Source organism: Peromyscus maniculatus, chromosome 15 (genome assembly GCF_049852395.1).
Source record: "Peromyscus maniculatus bairdii isolate BWxNUB_F1_BW_parent chromosome 15, HU_Pman_BW_mat_3.1, whole genome shotgun sequence".
Lineage (NCBI taxonomy): Eukaryota > Metazoa > Chordata > Mammalia > Rodentia > Cricetidae > Peromyscus > Peromyscus maniculatus.
The window spans coordinates 74,497,160-74,519,397 of NC_134866.1; the positions used below are offsets into that span (position 1 = coordinate 74,497,160).

Below are 22,238 nucleotides of genomic sequence, written 5' to 3' on the forward strand. Positions count from 1 at the left end.
TTCCAAGTCCAGACACTGTCCATTCTGCTGCTCACAGTGGCTAAGAACAAGTGTGGCCCTCAGTGAACGCACGCCAGCTGTTCAGCTGTGTGCCTGTGACTAAACTTTCCTGAGTCTTTTACCAAGTTCCCTCTCAACATGTTCTCCCCGCTCTCCACCCTGACCACGCATGGATGATGTGCAAGTTAACACTGACTGTCAACTGGGCAAGATCGAGAATCCCCAAGGAGACAAAGCTCTGGGAATCTGTGAGTTTCTAGAGTGGGGTTAAGTGAGATGGAAAGACCCACCCTAAACATCCCATGGGCTGAGAGGCCTGGACTGAATAAAAAGGAGAAAGCCAGCTGAGCTCCACTGAGTTCTCCTTTTCTCCCTTCTTCCTGCAGGAGTGTTTCTGCCATCTTACGCTTCTGCCGCCATGAGCCTCTTGCAATGAGGGACCACACCCTCAACTGGGAGCCCAAGGACACCCTTCCTTCAGTTACTTTTTCAAAGGTGTTTTACGGTAGGGACAAGAAAAATAACTAAGACAAACATTTCTCCTCCTCCTTCTTTCTAATCTCAGGGTAAACCTTCCAATGAAGAAGCTCAGCTCCTACCCATTGCCATCTGCCAATACCGACTACCACGTTTTCTGTACGGGCTGGTCACAAGTTACAACTACACTGTGATAGTCTACCTAGCCACGAGCACCATAACAGGAGAACTACTCTGCTATTATCACCTAGAACAGTGCTGGGCACAGGGCAGGTGCTGGGGAGTGTTGGATGAAAATGAACTCTACTCCATACAGATTGGACATCCCTGATCAGATGTCCTTGTGATCCAAAGGGTTTCAGATTTCAAGGTGGTACAAATGTTGGGATGTTAGTATAGACATTATCAGTTGAGCACCTCTAGTCCAAAAATCCACATCTAGATGCTCTGATGTCCAAAACCCTTGGAGTATGGCTGGCTCTTAGAGTTTCAGACCTGAGACCATTTCAGACTTCAGATTTTCAAACATGGACATTAACTGCATGTGCTTCTCTCATAGCACACCTTCACCTTCTCTTTCTGTATTATCAATGCTTTCAAATCTTCATACAACTTAAGACTCTCCTATAGGTGAATCTCAGAAAACCAAGCGATGGGACTCAATTCAGCAGTGAGGGGCAAGAGTTCCGTTTGTACACACACTCCTCAGGTAGCCCTGCAGTAGGTCCTCAGAGGCAGAAGGTCAGACTCTAAGCACCTGGAGCAAGTTCCAAGGTGTAGTAGCTTGAATAAGAAATGCACCACCCCCCCACTCACCAACTAAGACAGAGCGCCTGTGTGGCCTGGGCAGGCATCTCCATGACCGGTAAGGTGACCTGCTGACGTCCCACGCAACCCAAGTCAGAAGCTCATTTTTTAATAAAAGGGGGACCTGCAGGGTCCTGGCCCCCGTTTTGGGTAACTGTTGCCTTGCTTGCGGACTTTGACCTTGATATCCTCCCAATGCTAATTCCCTGCCAGGTTCCACCCTCCTGAATGCTTAAGGGAAGTTCCTTGTCTGTGTATCCTGAATAATGGGCGTTAACAGCTTAGATGCAAGATTGTAAAACATCAGTAGCGAACTTTTGCCCTCCAGGGTCCTCCCATTGTGCTGTAAGCCTGTATTTAAGAACTCCTACCCCCTTCAAGAAATGACATTTGACATTTAAAATTATATATATACATATATATACATATATATATGTATATATATGTATATATATGTATGTTTGAAAAAAAATAAATGCGCTACACACACACACACACACACACACACACACACACACACACACACACACACACAGGCATTTGAATACTTGGTCCCCTGTTGAATATTTGGTGGAGCTGTTGAGGAGGTTTAGACGGTATGGCCTTGCTGAAGGAAGTATGGGACTGAGAATGGGCTTTAAGGGTAAAATGTCTTGCTGTTTCTAGTTTGTTTTCTCAGCTTCATTCCTGGCATTCAAGACATAGGCTCTCAGCTTCCTGTTCATGCTGCCATGCCTAATGCTTGTTGCCATGCCTCTATTCTGGCATTATGGACTCTTTTCTGGAATCATAAGCCAAAATAAACTCTCTTCTATAAGTAGTCTTGGTTACGGTGTTTTTTTTTTTTTTTTATCCACAGCAACAGAATGACAACTAATGTAAAAGTTGGTACCTGAGAATGAGCTGTTGCCATGAAGAACCTGACTTTTTTTTTCTTTTTTTTGAGGAATATGGAAGGCCTTGGAACTAGACTAGAAAAGAGGACTAATGCTTCTAAAGTAAGGCTTAACAGATTGCCCTAGTAGGAACCTGGAAAACAGTGCTGGAAGTGAAGCAGACAGCGGAGGCCTGGCTCAAGAGATTTCAAAGCAAGGCAAGAATTTTAACAGCAACTAGGCTAGAGGCCTATGCTGGCTAGATTTCATGTCAACCCTACACCGGCTAGAGCAATGTTGTAAGAGGGAACCTCAGTTGAGAAAATGATCCCATCGGACTAGTCCACGGGCAACCTTGTTGGGTATTTTCTTGATTGATGGTAGTTGTGAAAGGGTTAATCTCACTGTTGATGGTGCTACCCTGGATAGGCTGTGTCCTGGGTGCTACAGTAAAGCAGACTGAGCAAGACGCCAAGAGCAAGCCAGTAAGCTGTACTCCTTTGTGACCTCCGTTTCAGTTCCTACCCTCCAGGTTCCTTAAGTTCCTGTCCTGACTGCTTTTGGTGGTGGACTGCGACCTGAGATTTGTAAGCTGGAACAACCCTCTCCTTCCAAAGTTGCTTTTGAAAATGATGTTTTATCACAGTAATAGAAACTCTAACTAAGACAAGGTCATTCCTGTGATATTTTGCAAAGAATCTAATTGTGTCCTGCCTGTGTCCTAAGAACTTGTTGCAGGCTAAGTTAAAGAGCAATAGACAAATTTCTTCAACAGAGGCAATTCAAAGGCAAAATAATATTGACTCTGTGGTGTGGTTATTAATCAGTCTTATGAAGGTCTACAATGAGAAGTAACAAGTGGGGCAGAAAGAAATATAAAATGTACAGTCTGAAGTGAAACAGAGCACCAGGAACTAAAACCAAGGCTTGTGCTGAAGGAGATCAGATTATCACCAGTTAGCAGAGAGGCATGCCCTGTATTGAAATAAAGGGAGGGGTGCTCTCAAGGCAAGGCCATACCTCCCTAAATTTTCAATTTCTGCTCCTAGACATCAACAGAATAAAAGCTCTGATGCTAATGTGGTTCAGTGGGGGGTGGAGTCCACCCCAAGCTGGCAGCCACACCGGGCAGTGTCAGTCACAGGATGCTGCATCAGAGGCATAGAGGACACAAGAGTGGAGGGGCTGTGGTTTCTCTCTCTGCAGTTTTAGAGAGCTACTGAGGGCGGGCAGCATGTGGCAAGGGAGTAGCCGCATGAAGGCCCTGAGAGGCCATTGCATGAAGCTGTAAAAATGGAGCCCAGGGTTATAATGGAGATCCCAAAATGGTGGAGATGGCAAAGTTGTTGGACATCTGCCAAGGAAAGCTACATGAAGGGAATGAAATCAGCATAAAAGAAAGATACAGGTGTGGGTAGCAAAACTTGAGAAGAGGCTCTACCTAAGCCCTTTGAAAGTAAAGTTTGAGACATGGGACACAGAACTATAGTATTTGGAGTTTGCCTTGCTGCGTTTTGGTCTTGCTTTGGTCCAGTATTTCTTCACTATACCCCCATCCCTCCCTTTTGGAATGACAATGTATATTCTGTGCCACTGTATGTTGGAAGGCTATAATTTGCATTTTGATTATATGGGGGGTGGGTTACAAAGATGAAATTGCCTTGGATCTCAGAAGAGACTTTGAACCAGTGCCTAGTCTGTGGAAGACTATGGGGACTTTTGAAGTTAAAATAAATGCATTTTGCACTATGACACAGCTATGAGACTGTGCATGGTAGAGAGTAAACTACAATGGTTTGAATGAGAAATGTCCCCCATAGACTCAGGAATTGGAACATTTGGCCCTGTTTGGGAAGTTTAGGGGGCTGGAGAAAGTATGTCAGTTGGAGTGGGCTTTGAGAGTAAAAAGCCTTGCTATTTCTAGTTTGTTCTTTCTGCTTCATGCTTGACATTCAAGATGTATGCCCTCAACTTCCTGCTCCTGCTGCCATGTCTAATGCTTGTTGACATGACTCTACTCTGCCACTAGGGACTTTTATCCCTCTGGACTCCGAAGCCAAAATAAACTGCCTCTTCTACTAAGTTGCCATGGTCATGGTGTTTTATCACAGAAACAGAAAAGTAACTCATACACAAGGGAAGCACCCAGACATGATGAAGGCTTCTGGCTTACCTGAAGCTGGCATATAGTCCTTCATCTGTTTCCCAACCCCTGCCATGGGCCAACTTCTGCACTACTCACTGTGGACTGCACAATGAATACAGAACAATCTTCAAAAACTTATTTTCGTGTGTGTGTGTGTGTGTGTGTGTGTGTGTGTGTGTGTGTGTGTGTGTGTGTGTTTGCAGATGTACATGCCATGGCACTTGTATGGAGGTCAGAGGACAATTTGCGGGAGCCAGTTTTCTCTTTCCGCCATATTTGTTTCAGGGATCAAACTTGGGTCATTAGTTGTATTTGGCAGGAAGTACCTTTACCTACTGAGCCACCTTGCCAGACCCTTTACCGTACACTGTGGAGTGTCCAAGGGAGACAGTAACAGGTACCATACCACATACAGTGTGGCCACATATCCTAGTACAGAGGATGGCGTTGCCTACGAATGGAGTACTCATACCTGGAAGGCTCATATGTAGTACCCAGGACATCTTTCTAACCCTAAATCAATGAGGTGCCAGCGTTCTATGCTTGCTGCTGAAAGGACTGAGCAGGCTCCATAACAGGCTGCTCAGTCTTCTCTCAGAGATCAGGCTTCAATTTCAGTTTCCTGAGACTTGAGCAAACAGTTTCTGGAAGGGCCATGAACAAAAGACAGAGTCCTTGTGGTAGCTCCCTTTCTGTACGTACTCTGACTGCTCAAGGTTCAGCCAATTGTTTACTGTCTGGGACCCCTCACCAACTTAGAGCTACGTGCATGGGTCAATGTGAAGGTGCTAGGCCAGCCAGCCTTCATGGCAGCTCAAGGACAGAGCCTGGACCACTGAGTCAGACCCCACAGTCAGTACATGCTAGGCCAGCCAGTATCCATGGCAGCTCAAGGACAAAACCTGGGCCTTCTCCAGGCCTGCCCAAATATGGATTACTGTAACCCCCCAACTAACCGTAGCCAGTTAAAAGTTACTAACATGATTGCCACTTGCATAAACCAATCCTGAGTCTGTTCCTATGTAGTCTGTAGACCCCAGGCCCTGCTTGCTTTAAAAACCCTTCCCTATTGCTACTGAGGGGGGTCTCTCCTGCTCTGCTGCTGCGTCAGATGGACAGAGAGTCCCAAGTTAACTCCTAACAATACAAAGACTCTGCTTTTGCATTGGATTCAGTCTCTTGGTGGTCTTTGGGGGACCACCCGGGTACAATGATGTCCAACAAAGAAGATGAAAGCTGTTTTGCCTAACACCGTGCCCTTCAGGAACCAAGGACATGACCTACCGTGGGGATGCTGTGTCTAACTGGAGGTTGTTTCACAGTGCACTGAGAGCCTGTATTTTCTGAACTCATGGTTCTCCAGGTGGCACACTGAAGCATCACACTCGTGTTAGGGGGCATCCCTCATGTTAAACATCCTTATTGTCATCTTACAATTTTTTTTAAAGGTTTATTTATTTATTATGTATACAGTGTTCTGTCTGTGTGCCAGATCTCATTACAGATGGTTGTGAGCCACCATGTGGTTGCTGGGAATTCAACTCAGGACCTCTGGAAGAACAGCCAGTGCTCTTAACCGCTGAGCCATCTCTCCAGCCCCGTCATTTTACAATTTAGGGATCCTTGTAGAGACCACACAGTGGGCTCTTGCCCCAAAGCACTCAAGAACAGGAAGTTGTATGATTTACTCATGAAGGTTTATCTTTTTGTTACTATATCAAAACCAAAAAGACTCTAATGTGAAATTTTATGATCACATAAAAAACTAAGAATTTCTATCATGCAAAACCTGCTCTCTCCCCCCAAAAAAACTGCTCTCCAGAGATTCCACTGAGCGCATCTACCCCTATATACACCTGTATATATGCAAACACGCATACATACATGTACACATACCATACACACACACACACACACACACACACACACACACACACACACACACAAGGAAGATCAAGTTTCCAAGGAGCTTTGAACCCTTGACTTGCAGAGAACAAGCTATGGCATCTTCTGTGACAGACCACCACACGTTCTAAAGAGGCTCTTGCAGATACATCTGTAACACAGGAAGGAACCTTCCAGCTTGGTGTCTGCAGCTTCTCCTCCCCCTCTTAGTGGAAAAGCTCAGACACAAAGAAGACAGGCTAGCAGAGTGAACTCCCACTGTCTATCAGCCGGCTTCCACAGTTACACACTCATGGCCAGTTTTACATCACCTACCCTCCCTTTCCCCAGTGATCTTAAAAGAAAATAGCATTTGATATATAAATATTTCAATCTCTCTGAAAGAACAAGATTATTTTTTAATATAAGATTGATATTTACTATGGTTTTTGTCTCCCTAACCTTACTCCTTTCAAGTTTAAATAAGAGCATTTTCATCCATTGGGGTCATTTCCACCCCTCCACCTCCAAAGGTAACAGCAATATTTATTTTCTGATTCTTCTCAAATCAGTCATGAAAGAATTCTTAAAACTACTTATGTACAAAAAGGTTAGCCTTGTGTGTGTGTGTGTGTGTGTGTGTGTGTGTGTGTGTGTGTGTGTGGTTGTTTTAAGCACCAAATAGATAAATGTTCCTATCTGACTTTTCAATATCATTTTGCCCTAAGTCTTCAGGACCACAAGTTCAAAGAATATTTCTTGGATGGAACTTTTTTAACACCCACATTTTATTAGCATATGTTAAAGATGTATACTAAGGCAGTGAGTGGTTCTCAACATATGGGTCAGGACCCCTTTGGAGGGTCAAATGACCTTTTCACTGGTTCTTATATCAGATATCCTGCATATCTGATACTTACATTATAATTCATAACAGTAGCAAAATTACAGTTATGAAGTAGCAATGAAATAATTTTATGGTTGGAGTGCGCCACAACATGAGGAACTGTATTAAAGGGTCTCAGCATTATGAAGGTTGAGGATCACTGGACTAAGGGATTTCATTATGACATTTTTATAAAATTATATAATGTATTTTTATTATATTCATCCCTATTTCCTTCTCTCCCCTTCCCCCAAATGTTCTCCTCCCTCTTGTCAACCAGTCCCCCTTCTATTTTCATGTCTTATTTTTGGTCTGTGACCCTATGAGTCTAGAGTTACTACAAGAGCATGGGTGAGGGACTAGTTAAGGTACATGAGCCACTTAGCAGTGGTTACACTACTGGAGAAAAGCATCCTCTCCTCTCCCAGCCACCACTGACTATGACTCCCCAGGGAGGAGTTTATTTTGCATATTTTCCTCCTTCAGGAGAGTTGGAGGACCAGTACACTGTGACGGTGGTAGAAAGGAGGCAGGACAAACTCAATTTTATAGTCATCGACACTAATACAAATGACCTCCATGAAGGAATAACAGCAGAAGCTTTGGGAACCCCCAAACAGAGGCCTCTCAGCCTTAGCCTAGAAACAGAACACATTCTTTCTTACAAAACGCTTTCAGCCTCAGGAACTGTTAACAGGCTCCAAAGACCAAGGACACCCCATCCCCCCAAATCCTTACAGAAACAGTAGAAATGTAAGAGGGCAAGGAAAAGACATGCCAAATCTGCATTTTGCTCGAAGCCAAAACCAGTTAGCTCCGGGGTGGTTAGTTACCTTATAACGCGTCTGTTCCACGTCATAGATCTTCTTCTCCGATACCATTTTTGGGGCAAAGAACTTGGCTAACTTGGCAAGGTAGACTCCATTCCGGAGCCCTTCTTCCAGTTCAGTGGTTGGTGGCAATTCTTCAACTAAGCAGACTTCCATCCATCTGAAAAGATCAGAAAACACTGAAGTGAATCCAGGCAGGTAACACTCTGTAAAAGTGACACACAGCGCTTCGCTGTGTGCTGGAGGCACTGCAGGCCTCAAATATCTTTCTGGAAGGGTGGGATTTCCAGGCCGAACAAGGATTCAGGACATGAGGTGAACAAGAGGGTTTAGTTTAGAGGCACAGAGCTCACGAATGTGCCAGAGCTTGTCAATTTCACCTTTGTCTGAACCTTTGCCAATTCCCGTCAGTGCCAGAGGGGGTGGGGAAGGCCAAACCATTTTGTCAGGGTGCAATTAGTCCTGCTGGCATTAACGAAAACTGACTTCAGGCTTATGAGCTGCAGGAGCTGTGCCTTAGGGAGGAGACAGTACCAAAGTACCACACTCAGGGCAGCTGACTCGGTGCAGAGTGGCCCCCAGGAAAGTCAGGACCATGGGAAAGTCAGCAAGTGCCTCAGGTTGCTCAAATACTACACAGAAAACACTAAACATACCCACATTTTGAAGGAAGATATAGCACCCACTGGGCTCTAAAAACATTTTTTTAAAGATCAGATTAAATCTTAGGGCCCTGTGCCAGTTCTTGAGAAAGCAGAGCACCAAGGTCGTTGCTGGCCTAAGGACGCATGGCGGGCAAGAGGCCAGGCTAGCTCATGTTTCACACTGTGTGCTGACAATCCTAAGTATGAAGTCAATGCGCCTTCTGTCCCTTCCTGAGTCATACCTGCTAAGACTCACCATTCTCAGCAGAAGAGCCCCTGCCCCCCCCATCACCCAGCCACTGATCCACACACAAATCCAGCTGTTGGTGTGAGCCCTCGACCTCCACAGGCTGGTTCCTGGAGACTATGGACCCAGCAGCCTCAGATCCCCTTAGCATGAGGGAGACAGGGAAGCATAGGCTGTGCTCCTAACCCTGACCTGACTCAAACTGCAAATGCTGGAAATATCTGCTCTGCCTGTAGCTCTGAACAGCAGCTCTGAAAGACTCAACAAACTCTCAATAAGTAAGGAGTCATTATTGGCTGGTTATTAGGCACATAGAAAATAGAATATATGAGAAAGGACAAATAAAAACCCTTGTTTGAGGAGCAAAATTTGCAATTCATTGCCTAGCTTAGGCTGATCCCTGTATCATTTCAAAATATGCATATATTCACACATAAATACGTAAGGTATATAAGCATATGTGTATATAATTATACACACACTAATTGAGAATACAATGCATTACCAAGGAAAAACAAGAGAACCGTGTAAAAGAGGCTATGACTACTGCTACATGGTGGGACACCATAAGAAAGTGTCGGGATGGATAAAGGACAGCGTGGGGTTATCCATGGAGTAACCAGGATAAACTTAAAGATGAGATAAAGACCTGACTTGGCCTACATAAGCAGGCAGGGAGAACGTGTACAACTGGGCTTTGGACAAACCCTAAGCATAAAAGGAACCTGTCTGACTCATGGGGGAAGCTCAGAGAAGCCTCTGGACCCTTGAGGCTCACAGGGAGGAAGGGAAATGAGACTAGGTATATATATATCTAGCACACTGGTTTCTGGAAGACCTCGAGCAGGAGACACGATGACATCTGTTGCCATAGGCAGCAGGGAGCTCCTGGCAGCTTCACAGAAGAGGCGTGACATGTTGACAGCGGTAATTATAACCAATTAATCTGTATAATAGATGCCTCAGAGACACTGCTGAGAGACTGGGTGAGATGGAGGGAACTGGGAAGGGAAGAACGGCAGGAAACAGTTCCAGGAAAGCATGACACGGCTCGGGAGGGCTTCGGAAAGGGGTCAAAAGGAAGTCCTATGTTATCAGCCAGGGAGAGGGGTGGGGCAGGCTCGGCAGCCTCCAACATCTGGCGGGACTCTTCTCTCCTCTGCAAACGGGTGGGTGACAGACTTCAGTGATAAAGGCTTCTCTGTTCTGATATCTCAGGGGCCTGCGAAACCAGAAGAGCAGGGAAGAGGTAGAAGCAGACGGCAACGATGAGCTTTGCTTTCTACATATCATACGCAAGTGAACAGGAGATGCTTGTTAGATGGACCTTGCTTCATAAACCTGAACCAAGATAATGGACTTGGAAAGAGAAAAGGAATGAAAAGAAAGGAAGAAAGTACTGAGTTAAAAAAAAAAGAAAAATCAGGCTATAGTAAGAGCTACTGTACAAGACTAAGAATGGCAGTCAAGTTAGCTTTCCATCACTATAAAAACCAACCAAACAAACAAAAAACCACCTTGTGTAAATTGCTTATGAAGAGAAAATGTCTGATCCTGTGGTGAAGCTGAGACAGAAGGTAGGCTATACAATAAGAAGAAAGAAAAGATTTAATCTGGTCCAATTTTGGAGATTTCAGTCCAAGGCTGGGTAGACCTTGTTGCGGGCCGCAGGAATATATCATAAGAACTCAGCTGGTTATGGCAAAGTCACTACCTGGAGGGATCATGGAATTCCTCCAGAGGAAGCCAAATCCCAAGGAGTTTTTGGTGTTACTTGGCTTGTTATATATCAGCTGTATTCTGTTATGAAAATCATGTGTGCCTTCATAGCTTTCCCAATTGACTTTTCCCTAAGAAGGACTAACAGTGTAGACTGAGCACTCTCTGGACATACACATTCCAGGTAATTTGGAGAACAGCCTCAGGGAAAGGCTTTCTCTGGAATCAGATATCTCCCTTGGCCACTTTCAAGGACTACAGGAAACACCACCCAGGTGGGCGCCCATTGTTAGTCTCAGGTGGACTAACAATGATAACAACCCACAGGCGAGTCTCCTGACTTAAGGTAAATTCCACAAGGGGACACCGCCTAGGCCAGGTGGACACTAAGTAATAGTTTTACACAATTTAGCTTAGGCCCTTCTTTCTTACAGCCTTACTAACTTTATAGACCTCTAACTACTTACCTAACCACTTCTAGGAATATTTAGATAAACTTCTGTGCTAACAGCTATGCTCAGCCAGAACTCCCAGTTCAAACCTCCCTGTATCACCAGAGGCATCTAGCTGTACACAGGTTGCCTAGAGACTGAGCACACTTTCCCCCACCCTGCAGTAAACGGCAGACAGCTTGAACAGATAGGAGCCACAGGAAAAAAGAAGACAGTTTTATTTTCTCCCATTGACCTAGCAACTTATAGATTTTTAACATCCTTTACCAAACACATTTAAGGTTATAGTTATGCACGTAAGACCCCTCTTCTTAGATATTACCCATATTTAGCCTTTAGTTAATTCATTAGTCACTTCCCCTTTGGGTCACAAATGGTAATTAACAACTAGTGCCCCTCTTTGTAATCCTTATCAACCCTCCATTTGATCCTGATAGCGGACACTCACTGACTGAGGAAGTTCAGGCTGAGTGTCCTGGGTGGAGGGGAGGATCGTGATTTTGGGGAGATATATAACTGTAAAGCAGAGGACAGGAGAAGAGAAGAGAGAAGAGAATGGAAGAACGAGATGGGTAAGAACTTGAGAGGAACAAGCTGAGATGGGGAAGAACTAGATTGAAGAGCTAAAAGAGAGGACTAGAGGAACGAGATGGAAGATGAGGAAGAGCCAGATGGGAAAGAACAAGATGAGGAAGAGCCAGATGAGAGAGAAGGAGACAGGAGAGGAGCTGATAGGGCAAAGAACTAGGTAGATGAGAACCTAGAAGGGACAGAACTAGATGAAGGAATTAAGATAGAACATAGAGGGGACAGTAGATAAATATAGAGAGAAATCAGGCAAGAAAGGAGCTAAACATGAGAACAGAACTGAAGCTGTGTATAAAGGATGTTATGCCAGAGGAATTAAAGCGAATGGATCAAAGAACTCTGAGTGCGTAGACTGATTTACCGACCCTAAAGATTCTCTGCTGGTTGATAGAGCCTTCTGCGGACCCTGGGAGGGGACTATCGAGGGGCTGGACCCCCATAGTCCTCGTTAGACCTGACCCACGGAGGGGGGTGGACCTTTTGTAGGGGTACCAGATAGCCATGTCAGAGAGCGTATGACGAAACGAACTGCTTAACTCATGGAGAGGAAACACAACAGAGATCAAGGGGCTACTGTCCCACCATGCCATCCCCAACTCACAACACGGATTTTCCTAATACAGGTATAGAGCACTTCCCAATGCACCCACTCTGGGGACTGAGCCTTTCATGCATGGACCTCTGTGGGACATTCTGCATCAAACTACAGCGTCAAGTTTCTAACTTAGATAAACTAATTAGAGCATCAAGTTATTTCACAACAAAATACACTCTGTTTTCAACCAATTATGTTTTCAAATAATTATCCTGAAAAATAACTGTTTTTCATTTAGCAATACATAAGTGCTTTGTAACAACTTGGTAGTTGGGGTGCAGAGGGGGTACAGTATATTGACAGCTGGTAGGTGGAATACAGGGAGATATGTTGACAGTTTGGAGCAAAGGGGCAGTATTCTAAAATAAAACCAACACTAAGTATAATATTTCAGATTTGAGCTTGCTTAAAAAAGGGAGATAATTGCACTTGTTTTGTCTGTTATTATATGCATGCAGTTGCCTTAAAATACTTACAATATAAAAAACTTAGGTTAGCTACAGCCTTTCAAAATCTAGACACGGCAGGCTGGGGATGTGGCTCAGTTGGTAGAGTGCCTACCTGACTTGAACACAGCCCTGGGCTTGATCTGCAGCACTGTGCAAATGGGTAGGATGGTTAACGCCTGTCACCTCAGCCTTTGGGAGGTGAAGGCAGGAAGATCAGAAGTTCAAAGTCATCCTTGGCTACATAGAGAATTCAATGTAAGCGTGGGATACATCAGAATCTGCTCCAAAACAGAGAGAGAGAGAGAGAGAGAGAGAGAGAGAGAGAGAGAGAGAGAGAGAGAGAGAGAGAGAGAGAGAGAGAGACAGACAGACAGACAGACAGACACACAGAGGGGGGCGCTAATGCTCATAGCATAGAGGCAGGGGTAGTTTATCTCTTTCTTTATAGTTCTTCTACACCAAGCAACCTGTTCACACAACCAACATATGCTTATTTACTGACAATTTCTCTCTGACCTGCCAAGCATCGCATTACCCTGGAGTAAAAAGTAAAGTGTTGTTTGGATCCTGGATTTCATGCTTCATAAGGAATACTACCCAGTCATGATGTCCAGTCTGGAAAGAAGAGCTGGGGTCACCACTGGTAGATGAGTCTTGGCATTTGTCTTGGATCCTGACAATGTTCTGGGAAATCTTAGCTTTTTTTTGAAGCTCCTTAGACCCCAAGGACACACATAGTTGGAATGTGAAGCAATTCGATAAAGTGGCCAAGGACTTCTGCTAGTGTGTCTCCTTCTTTGAACTTCCCCTAACTCACCAACAGAAGAATGTACCCTACAGTCCAGGCTCACAGCTTGTTAACGTCAGTTAACAAGATGTTCTCAGCGTCTTCCACAGCAGAAGTCGTGAGTGTCATGGTTTGGAAACACTGGGTGTTTTACTCCCAGCAAAGCTCAGAAGGCTACATCACTGTTGGAGTGAACAGGTTCCTGCAGGTTCATCTACTTGCTCAGTCTCCATTTGTCACACTTGGTAACAGGCATGGTAGATGGCCCAGGCTACATCTTGAGGGAGCAAATGGGACAAGACAGAGGCTGGCTATGTGAAGCTGAGAGACTATCTGAAAGGAGAGCCCAATAGGAACTGCCACAAACCTACACAGCATCTCATAGCTTTTCTGGCAGGATGCAGCTTGAAAACAGCCACCAGTCATATACGACCAATCTACATGAGACCCTTCTTCTGGGACAAGAGGCAGGCTTTGCTGACAGAATCACTAGTCAGACTGGGTACCTGATAGCAATCTAAAAGTATTAAAAAACCCATGATGAAGTAGGGACTGGGATGTGTACATTTCTAAAGAGTGCATTGTTGCTGGAGGGCTTCTCTCCAGGTTCCCCAAGCCCTGCAGTCCCACAATCCACGTATAAAATAATCACTCAGACGCTTATATCACTTATAAACTGTATGGCCGTGGCAGGCTTCTTGCTAACTGTTCTTTTATCTTAAATTAACCCATTTTTATAAATCTATACCTTGCCACATGGCTGCTGGCTTACCAGAGTCTTTACATGCTGCTTGTCCTGGCGGTGGCTGCAGTGTCTCCCCCTCCTTCTTCCTGTTTCCCCAATTCTCCTCTCTCTTTGTCCCGCCTATACTTCCTGCCTGGTCACTGGCCATCAGTGTTTTATTTATATAGAGCGATATCCACAGCAGTGCATGCCATCCTGGGGTAAATATCCTTGAGATCCATCTCTTTAAAGCATGTGGATGAGAACATCATGCACAGACACCTGTAGTGGGTGGCTGTTCCAGCTTTGCCCCGGAAGTACTATCCCCATTGAGGCTTCCAGTAACTGTCACTCCTGAGAGGCAAGGCTGAGAGAGGACCCCTGAAGACCTGAGATCCGGATGTGCTGGCTCTCTTGGTTCCTGGATCCTGGACACTGGAGGTAGACCGAGCAGAGTTCTCCAGAGAACACCGCCGGACTGCGCCACACCTTTCCTGGACTCTGTAGCCTATCCCTTCACTTGTAAGTTACCCCACAAAATAAACCTCCCTTTTAACGACGTGGAGTTGCCTTAATACTTCCACCAATAGACACCATATTGTTCAACCCAAAGGCTAGCTGACAGCTATTAGTTCCGCCCAGGGTCTATATCCCAGCCCACTGTAAAGGGTAGGGCTGAGATGTGACACACAAGGGGGGCAAATGATGGGTACCACTCTTGGCCTGGCTCACATAACCCTTCCATGGAAGTTTTATTATTATTTTTCAAATAAAATATTTTAATTCCTTGAGAATTTTATACATGTATACAATGTATTTTGATCACATTCACCCTTCACTTCTTACCTTAACTTCCTGGATCTACCCCCTTGCTTTCCCTACCCTCTCTCAACTTTCTTTGCTAAGTAATTCCATTGTTGGACCTATCGCATTTTATCTATGTACTCTTGAGTTTGTGGACAATGGCTCTCATGCTCTCATCTTTCTGTGTCTGGGCCATTGTGAGTTAATTCTGCTACAAAATATTACTAAACAGGTTTTCATCAGGACACATGGTCTTATTTTTCTTGTGTAACTACCCAAGGAGAATCGCTAGGTCATATGGTATGATGGCTAATCTCGATTGACAGCTTGATAGGGTTAAGAATCCCCATAGGAAGACATCTCTGAGCATGTTTATGAGGGATTAACTAGATCAGGTTAACAGAGGTAGGAAACCCCACCCAGCCCATTCCATGGGCTGCAGTCTCAGACTGAATCAAAAGGGAGAAATAGTGAGATAGAAGCATTCCCTGCTTCCTGATCGTGACACGATGTGTCCAGCCACCTCCTACTTCTGCTACCATAGCTCCCCTGCCATGATACACCATATCTCCTGGAACTTTGAGCCCCAACAAACCCTTCCTTACAGCACTTTTCTCATAGCAACGAGACAAGTAACTAATGTATATGGTGGCTCTATGTTTATCTTTGAGGGCCTTATGCTTGTTTTCCAAAGCAGTTATATATGGTGACAGGAGAGGCTATGATTATCTTGGATGTGGATATAGTTATCTCAGCATCATATGTTAAAAAGATTCCTTCTGTCGAATTGTCTTGCTACCTTCTGGACAGATCAATTGTCTGTAAGAGCAGTGTCTGTTTCTAAATCCTCAGTTCATCTGCAGTGATCTATCATGTCTGTGGTTTATGTATGGATAGTACACAAAGCTTGTGAACAATCAATTTGCCAAGACTTCCTGGGCTATCGAGAAGTGGTATCGAATTTGGCTCAGAAACCTACAGGGTTGAAACTAGAGCTGCCTTTCCGCTGCCTCTGACTTCCCTGTGCTTTCCTGATCTTTCTATTGATTACCTTTACCAGACCAAAGCAGTACTGTGTGAACATCTCATCTCAAAACACAGGTTGAAGCCAGGCATGGTGGTGCGTGCCTTTAATCCCAGCACTCAGGAAGGGAGGCAGAGGCGGGAGGATCTCTATAGTGAGTTTTAGGGCAGCCAGGGCTACAGAGTGAGACCCTGTCTTTTAAAAAACAACAACAACAAAAACTAAAACCAAAACCAAAAGCAACCACCACAAACTGTACAGGTTGAAGCTACTTCTTAGGAACACCATAGGGCTACTGGGGATTACCCTGCTTCAAGCTGGGAGACCACACAGCACTGCCTGTGTTTGCTGCCCCACAGGGGAGCCCCGAGTCACTTCCTAGCACAGAGGAGCAAGAAAGAGGGCAGTAAGAAGACCTGGCTGTCACCCTTCTAGAGGTTTTGGGGTTAGCCTTGTTGCTGGAAGCAGCTCCAGGTGCTCATACGTAGCCATTACACATTGTAGGTGAGCGCAGAGGAAGGTTCCAGAAGACTGGGGCGGGGCAAGTCAGGAGATGAGGAGAGGAAAAGAAGAGGTTTTCCAACTTTGGGTTAAGTTCAAGAGACAGAAAAACAAAACAAACAAACAAAAACCCCCAAAAGCTATCATTTTGTCTTGCAAGAGACAAGAAACCAAGAAATAGAACAAACAAAAAGCAGCTTACTAAAATCCAGGGGCAAAGAGTCCCTTCTTCTGCGCTGTGCATTGCCTTGAGCAGTACAGAAGTGGATGAGACATTTGCTATGGTCTCTACTCAGGAAATCAGAGACCTATAAATCTTGGTCTCTCTCATGCAGTAGCGGACGAAATAAATGTCCCTACGGTAGAACTGCTGGCCAAGAACAGAAAATGGCTTTTTTTTTTTTCCTGCAAAAAAACCCTGCCTGCTTCATGAGGTACCTTTTTATCCATGAACTTTCAAGTGTCTCAAGACTATTTCTCTCCCTATTGTTTAGAAGAAGCAGGGAAAGCAGCATGTGGAACATTTTTCTTTAGAAAGAACATAAAAAGCTCTCTTCTTTGCTGTTCTATGTAAAATAATTGGTCACTCTTTACCTTTTGTGCCCACGGGAAGCAAAAACATCAAAAGTACAAAATTAAGGTTCCATGGAAAACCTTTCCATCAGCAGCTGGTCAGTGTAAACTTGTCTCCACAATTCTGTCAGCGTTATTAGCTCAGAGGAATGTGGGTGTAAGAAAACAGCTGAACTCAGGGGGCATCCATGGGTCACCTTCCTACTCTCTTAAAAACTTGCTTGGTTCATTATAAGAAAGTGACATAAATCCAGTTATTTTCTTTGAAACACAGGTACACAAATGCCATGAAAAGAATCAACAAGGTTGCTGTGGTGGGACATACCCGCAAACCCAGTACTCTCAAGGCTGAGGCAGGAGGATCTCAAGTTTGAGGCCAAGCTGGTCTACATAGCGAACTCATATTTAAATTAAAAAAAAAAAAGAATAAATACATGACTCTAATATCTATGAGGAATAGACTAGACTTTAGGTAAGTGATTCAGCAGAATCTGTTGAGTTTGACAAACATTTCCCAACAATGTTCCATGGAGCACTGGCTTAGTTAGATGTTAATAGAGACCATTGGTAGAAATATAGGTATCAAGGGGATTTAGTAAGGTCTCAGATGGACATGAAGAATGATGTTGGATACTGAATAAAAGGTGGCCTTCATTATGAAGTGGCAGAGCCACATCCTGGTATTTTGTGTAAGGTAGCATCTCTGTGTTATGACCGTGAATGTTCAGTTGAGGAGAATGTTAAGAATTGGAAGCACAACCTGGGTCCTCCATTATAGTAGGCACGTAAGTAGAGGAAATGAAAAAAAAAAAGGTGAAAGAAAGAATTGTTAACCCAAACTAAAGAGAACTTGAAGATTTGGAAAGACTGTAGCCTGTCCATATTGCAAAAAAAAGTTAGGATGTTCTGGAAAGAACGCTGGTGTTGTGGTTGGACATGGGCAATCATTGTATAGAAGAGATGACCCGCACATCAACTGAGCAGAATATACCAACAGAAACATGACTAGCTTGAACCAAAGGAGCCAGACGGGACGAGAATGAAGAAAAGCTGCCCCCCTCCTGTGACAGGACAATCAGAGCTTCTGAGTGTGAACAGATTTGAGGCTTGGATGTCACTCTCGCTACAATCTAAAAATGAAGGCTTGGAGGATGAGGCCGACGCTCCCTCCCTGAACAGGTGTTGCTGTGCCACCTGCAAGGTTTTGACTTCCTCTGGATCCATGACTTCTGCCTTCTTTCTCCTTTGTGAAAAGGGAACGCCGGTCCTCCACGCGTCTCATAACTGCACTTTGAAACAGATAACTTACTGGGTTTTATAAGTTAAACAACTAAAGAGAAACTTCCTCTTTTTTTTTTTTTGACTCAAGATGAATCATTTCTAAAGTTTCACATTCCCTTGATTCAGATGATATTTAGGTAAGATTTGAGATTTAGAACTGATTTTTACAATGGTTTGAGACTTAAGTGAACTGCATATGGTGGCTCACACCTAAAATGCCACAGTTCAGCAGGCTGGACCCAGAGGAATGCTGTGAGTTTAGGGCTAGCCTGGGCTATATAAGTGAGTTCTCATCTCAAAGCCAAACAGACTTGAAGGGTCAGACGTGAGTCAATGTATTTATTTCTAATGAGTGTTCTGCCGGCATGTATGTATGCATGTATGTATGTATGTATGTATGTACATCACTCATGTGCCTGTTGTCTGTGGAAGTGGGAAGAGGCCATGGGAGTCCCCTGGAACTGAAGTTAGGAACTGTTGTGAGCTGCCACGTGGGTGCTGGGAACTAAGCAGGTCCTCTGGGAGGACAGTAAGTACTCTTCACCACTGAGCCATGCTTCGGCCCCACGGGTTAATGCTTTTTGCATGTGAAAAGAACGCAGTTCTTGAGAGTATCTAAGAGTATCTTTTCCAAATCATATGTCAAAGCCTTTAAACTCTAGTATCCCAAAGTGTGATGATATTTGGAGATAGAGCCTTTGAAGAGATAAATTAAAAAGAGGCCTTGAAGGTGCGTCCTGATCCAGTCTGTCTGGTGTCTAATGAAAAGGGGAAATCTGGAAGATCATGTGGAGAGGAGGAGAGAGCCCTCAGAAGAACCAAATGCACAGGCAGCACAGTCTGGGATCTCCAGCCCTGTTTTGAGGACAAAACCCATGTATGTTCCGCTATACTCTCTACATACCGCTTGAAGGTAATTCTATGGATTTCTAGCATGGCTGGATGTTAATTGTGGCTAATGAGGATGAGTGGGGCTTTACCGTTTGCGGCATTCACTACACTAGAGCTCAAAAAGTTTTGGATTTTAGAGGGTTTCACATTTTTGATTAAGGGCTTTGGATTATTTGTTGGTCTTTGTCACTTGGAGTATGACTCTGTGAGGTCCTTGTTTGTCTTGAGCGGCACATAACACAAACTCCAGAGTAAGATCCATCAGGCTAGACCCATGCTCTGCCACTTAGGAGTTACGTGTCCCCTGGCTAACCCCTGAGTCTCAGCTTCCTCACCTGTAACAGGAGGATAATAACAGGATTGATGTGAGTTTATTGGCTCCAGTTCCCAGAGCATGGGAGTCCCACCAGAGCAGCTAGTGCAGCTTCTCAGACCCTAGGAACTTCCTGTCTAGCTGCTGGCCCTTGCCACACAGACTCCAAGTAGCAATTAGGCTAGCAAATGACTACGCCAAACTACTCCTTTACCACAGCCTGCCCATCCCCAGGGAATCCACTCCTCCCTCTGTATTCAATTGCCACCCAAATCATAGGCTCCACCAGTACTTAGGAGGGCAATGTAAATATTTGCCTATGTTTGTGACAGCCAGGTTTTCTCTGGAAGGAACCACTCACAACAGGGTAATGCCACTTGCAAACAACTGCCATCCACGGTCACTTAGCTATTGGCTAACACCTAGCCGGTAGTTGGTACTTGCAGGACACAATTCTTATACCAGCTCAAGAAGAAGAGAGAGGCTGAGAGAGCCCAGTCATCAGTGGGGCTATGATGTAAATTCAGGCTGTCACCTCTGCAGGACACATCTCCGCCACACTCCACTCCGCTCTGACAGATCATTTAAGATTAATGTGGTGAGCGGGGCTTAGGCTCACTCCCTAGAAATAAACACTGCTTAAACAGAAACTCAGAGTGAAGCCCTGTCTAAATGACTCCGATCTAAACTCCACTCTCCGACAGCCATGTGCTTTTGCACTTGAACACCGCCTTGAACTGGACACACTATTTGTGATTAGCTGACGCTTCTAGAACAGTGCTTCTCAACCAGTGGGTCATAACCCCTTTGGGGGTTAAATGACCCTTTCACAGGGATTGAATATCAGATATCCCGTATATCAGATATTTATATTATGATTCATAACAGTAGCAAAATTGCAGTTATAAAGTAGCAACAAAAATAATTTTATGATTGGGGGAATCACTACAACATGAGGAACTATATTTAAGGGTTGCAGAATTAGGGAGGTTGGGAACCACTGTTCTAGAAACCTCTGTGAAGTATAAATATGAATCGGGCTCTGGGTGCCTGAAAACCTGGCTTCAAACATGGTTCTGCAATTTTGTCACGATCTCTTTGAGTCGCAACAGTCTCCCTGGCTACATTGCCCCCTTTCAGAAATTTGGGTTTAGTATAGCCATGTCACAGAGCTTTCATGAAAAAGAAGAAGATACCACATGTGGAATTATCCTGTAAAAAAAGTACCCAGCATGCAACAGGTGCTTCAGAGACAATTGTTCCCCAGAAACACAAAGAAAGTAGGAAGCTGAGCTTGGCTAAAAGTGTGATGCTCCAAAGGACCTACCACACTGTCCTCCACGGAGCAGCCTGACCATAGGTCCCTCAACAAGCACGCGCTAAAGTCTTCTGGGTGGAGATTGCTGGGACATAGGATGCCCTACGGGAAAACACACTGCCCACAGAGTTTCAGAATCTAAGCTCCAAAGTATGAGTGTGTCCTGTGACTTTCCTCACACTTGCTCCAAATGAGACGGAGGTGCCTTCGCCGTGCACACCTCTTCCCATCCTGTGAGATGACCGGAACTGGGTGCAGAGGAAAAGAGAGGAAGAAAGGCAAAAGCATGGCAGCAGCTTCCTGGCACACGGACTGCATAAACACGGTGTAAACAGCAACCCAGGGTGCGATGCAGCCCACCCTCCCTCCTGGGGTTGTTGGCACCAGGCACAGCAGCTACCCAAACACCATCTCTCTTCTTGCACCGTTGCACATTTCTTTGCCCTAAGCAAGGCAGGAAAAGGACAGAAACACGCAGCATGCTTCTAAGATGGTCAGCTAATTTGTCCGAATTCCTCCCTACCCCTGAGTCCCTCTCGACAGTCACCTATCTGCTTCCCAATTAAATCTTCGACGTGGGCTTGTTACTACATCGTGGTCATTCTGGAATGTCAAAAAAAGGCCACCACAAAAGCCAGGCCACATTCCATCATGGAAGAAAGTTACCAGGCAGAAGCTCCATCCAGTTCTCTCTCTCTCTCTCTCTCTCTCTCTCTCTCTCTCTCTCTCTCTCTCTCTCTCTCTCTCTCTCTCTCCCCCTCTCCCTCCCCTTTAACTACAGGTGCTTGTGTTCAAAGTTAACCCTCTCTTGGCGAGGGGGAATGAAACAAGAGCTGTGACTCGATTCCTCTAGAGTCTAAGGGACAGAGACAACTGCTCTGGGCAGGTGGGCTGAAATACTCAACTGTGAGCAATGATTTTAATGCCACAGTCACATCCCCTTCCTCCTCTAGCTCCACCCTAAGTCCTTTCCCCAGTCCTTATTGATTTTCCCCACCCCCACTACCAGCTGTACTAAGGAAGTGACACACGGGGACTCACTAGATGCCATCAATCATTGTCACCAAGAGGAGAATGAAAAGAATCCAACATATGTTCTTGCAAATGCCACCCCCTCTCCTCTGCCACCTCCCTCCCCCTCTTCTCCAATATGCACACTCTCTACAAGCAGTAAGCCACTTTTTAATTCCCCTTCCACGGAAACCTATGAAGAAGAGACAGCACCCAACTACGATTCTTCTTCTCTTCCCACATTTGTTCACATGTGTGAGTTCATAGTTCGTTAAGGCCAGACTGAGTAGGGCTGCACACCCACACTCCTGCCAGCCCCAATCACTGAAGATGGAGCCAGTGCTTCTCTGGCACCAGGTGGGATGGCTGAAGAGAAAGGACGCAGAATGCAGGTGGCAGATGGTACTCTCGA

The 22,238-nt window shown here is 44.9% G+C and overlaps 1 protein-coding gene across 1 annotated transcript in view; it reads right to left on the minus strand.

The window, feature by feature from the left end:
* Iqgap2 (IQ motif containing GTPase activating protein 2) overlaps positions 1–22,238 on the minus strand; it is a 278,808-nt gene that overhangs the window by 136,294 nt on the left and 120,276 nt on the right. The window contains exon 3 of the mRNA XM_006985748.4: positions 7,909–8,065. Coding sequence (XP_006985810.2) covers positions 7,909–8,065 — 157 coding nt within the window. The remainder of the gene's footprint in view (positions 1–7,908; positions 8,066–22,238) is intronic.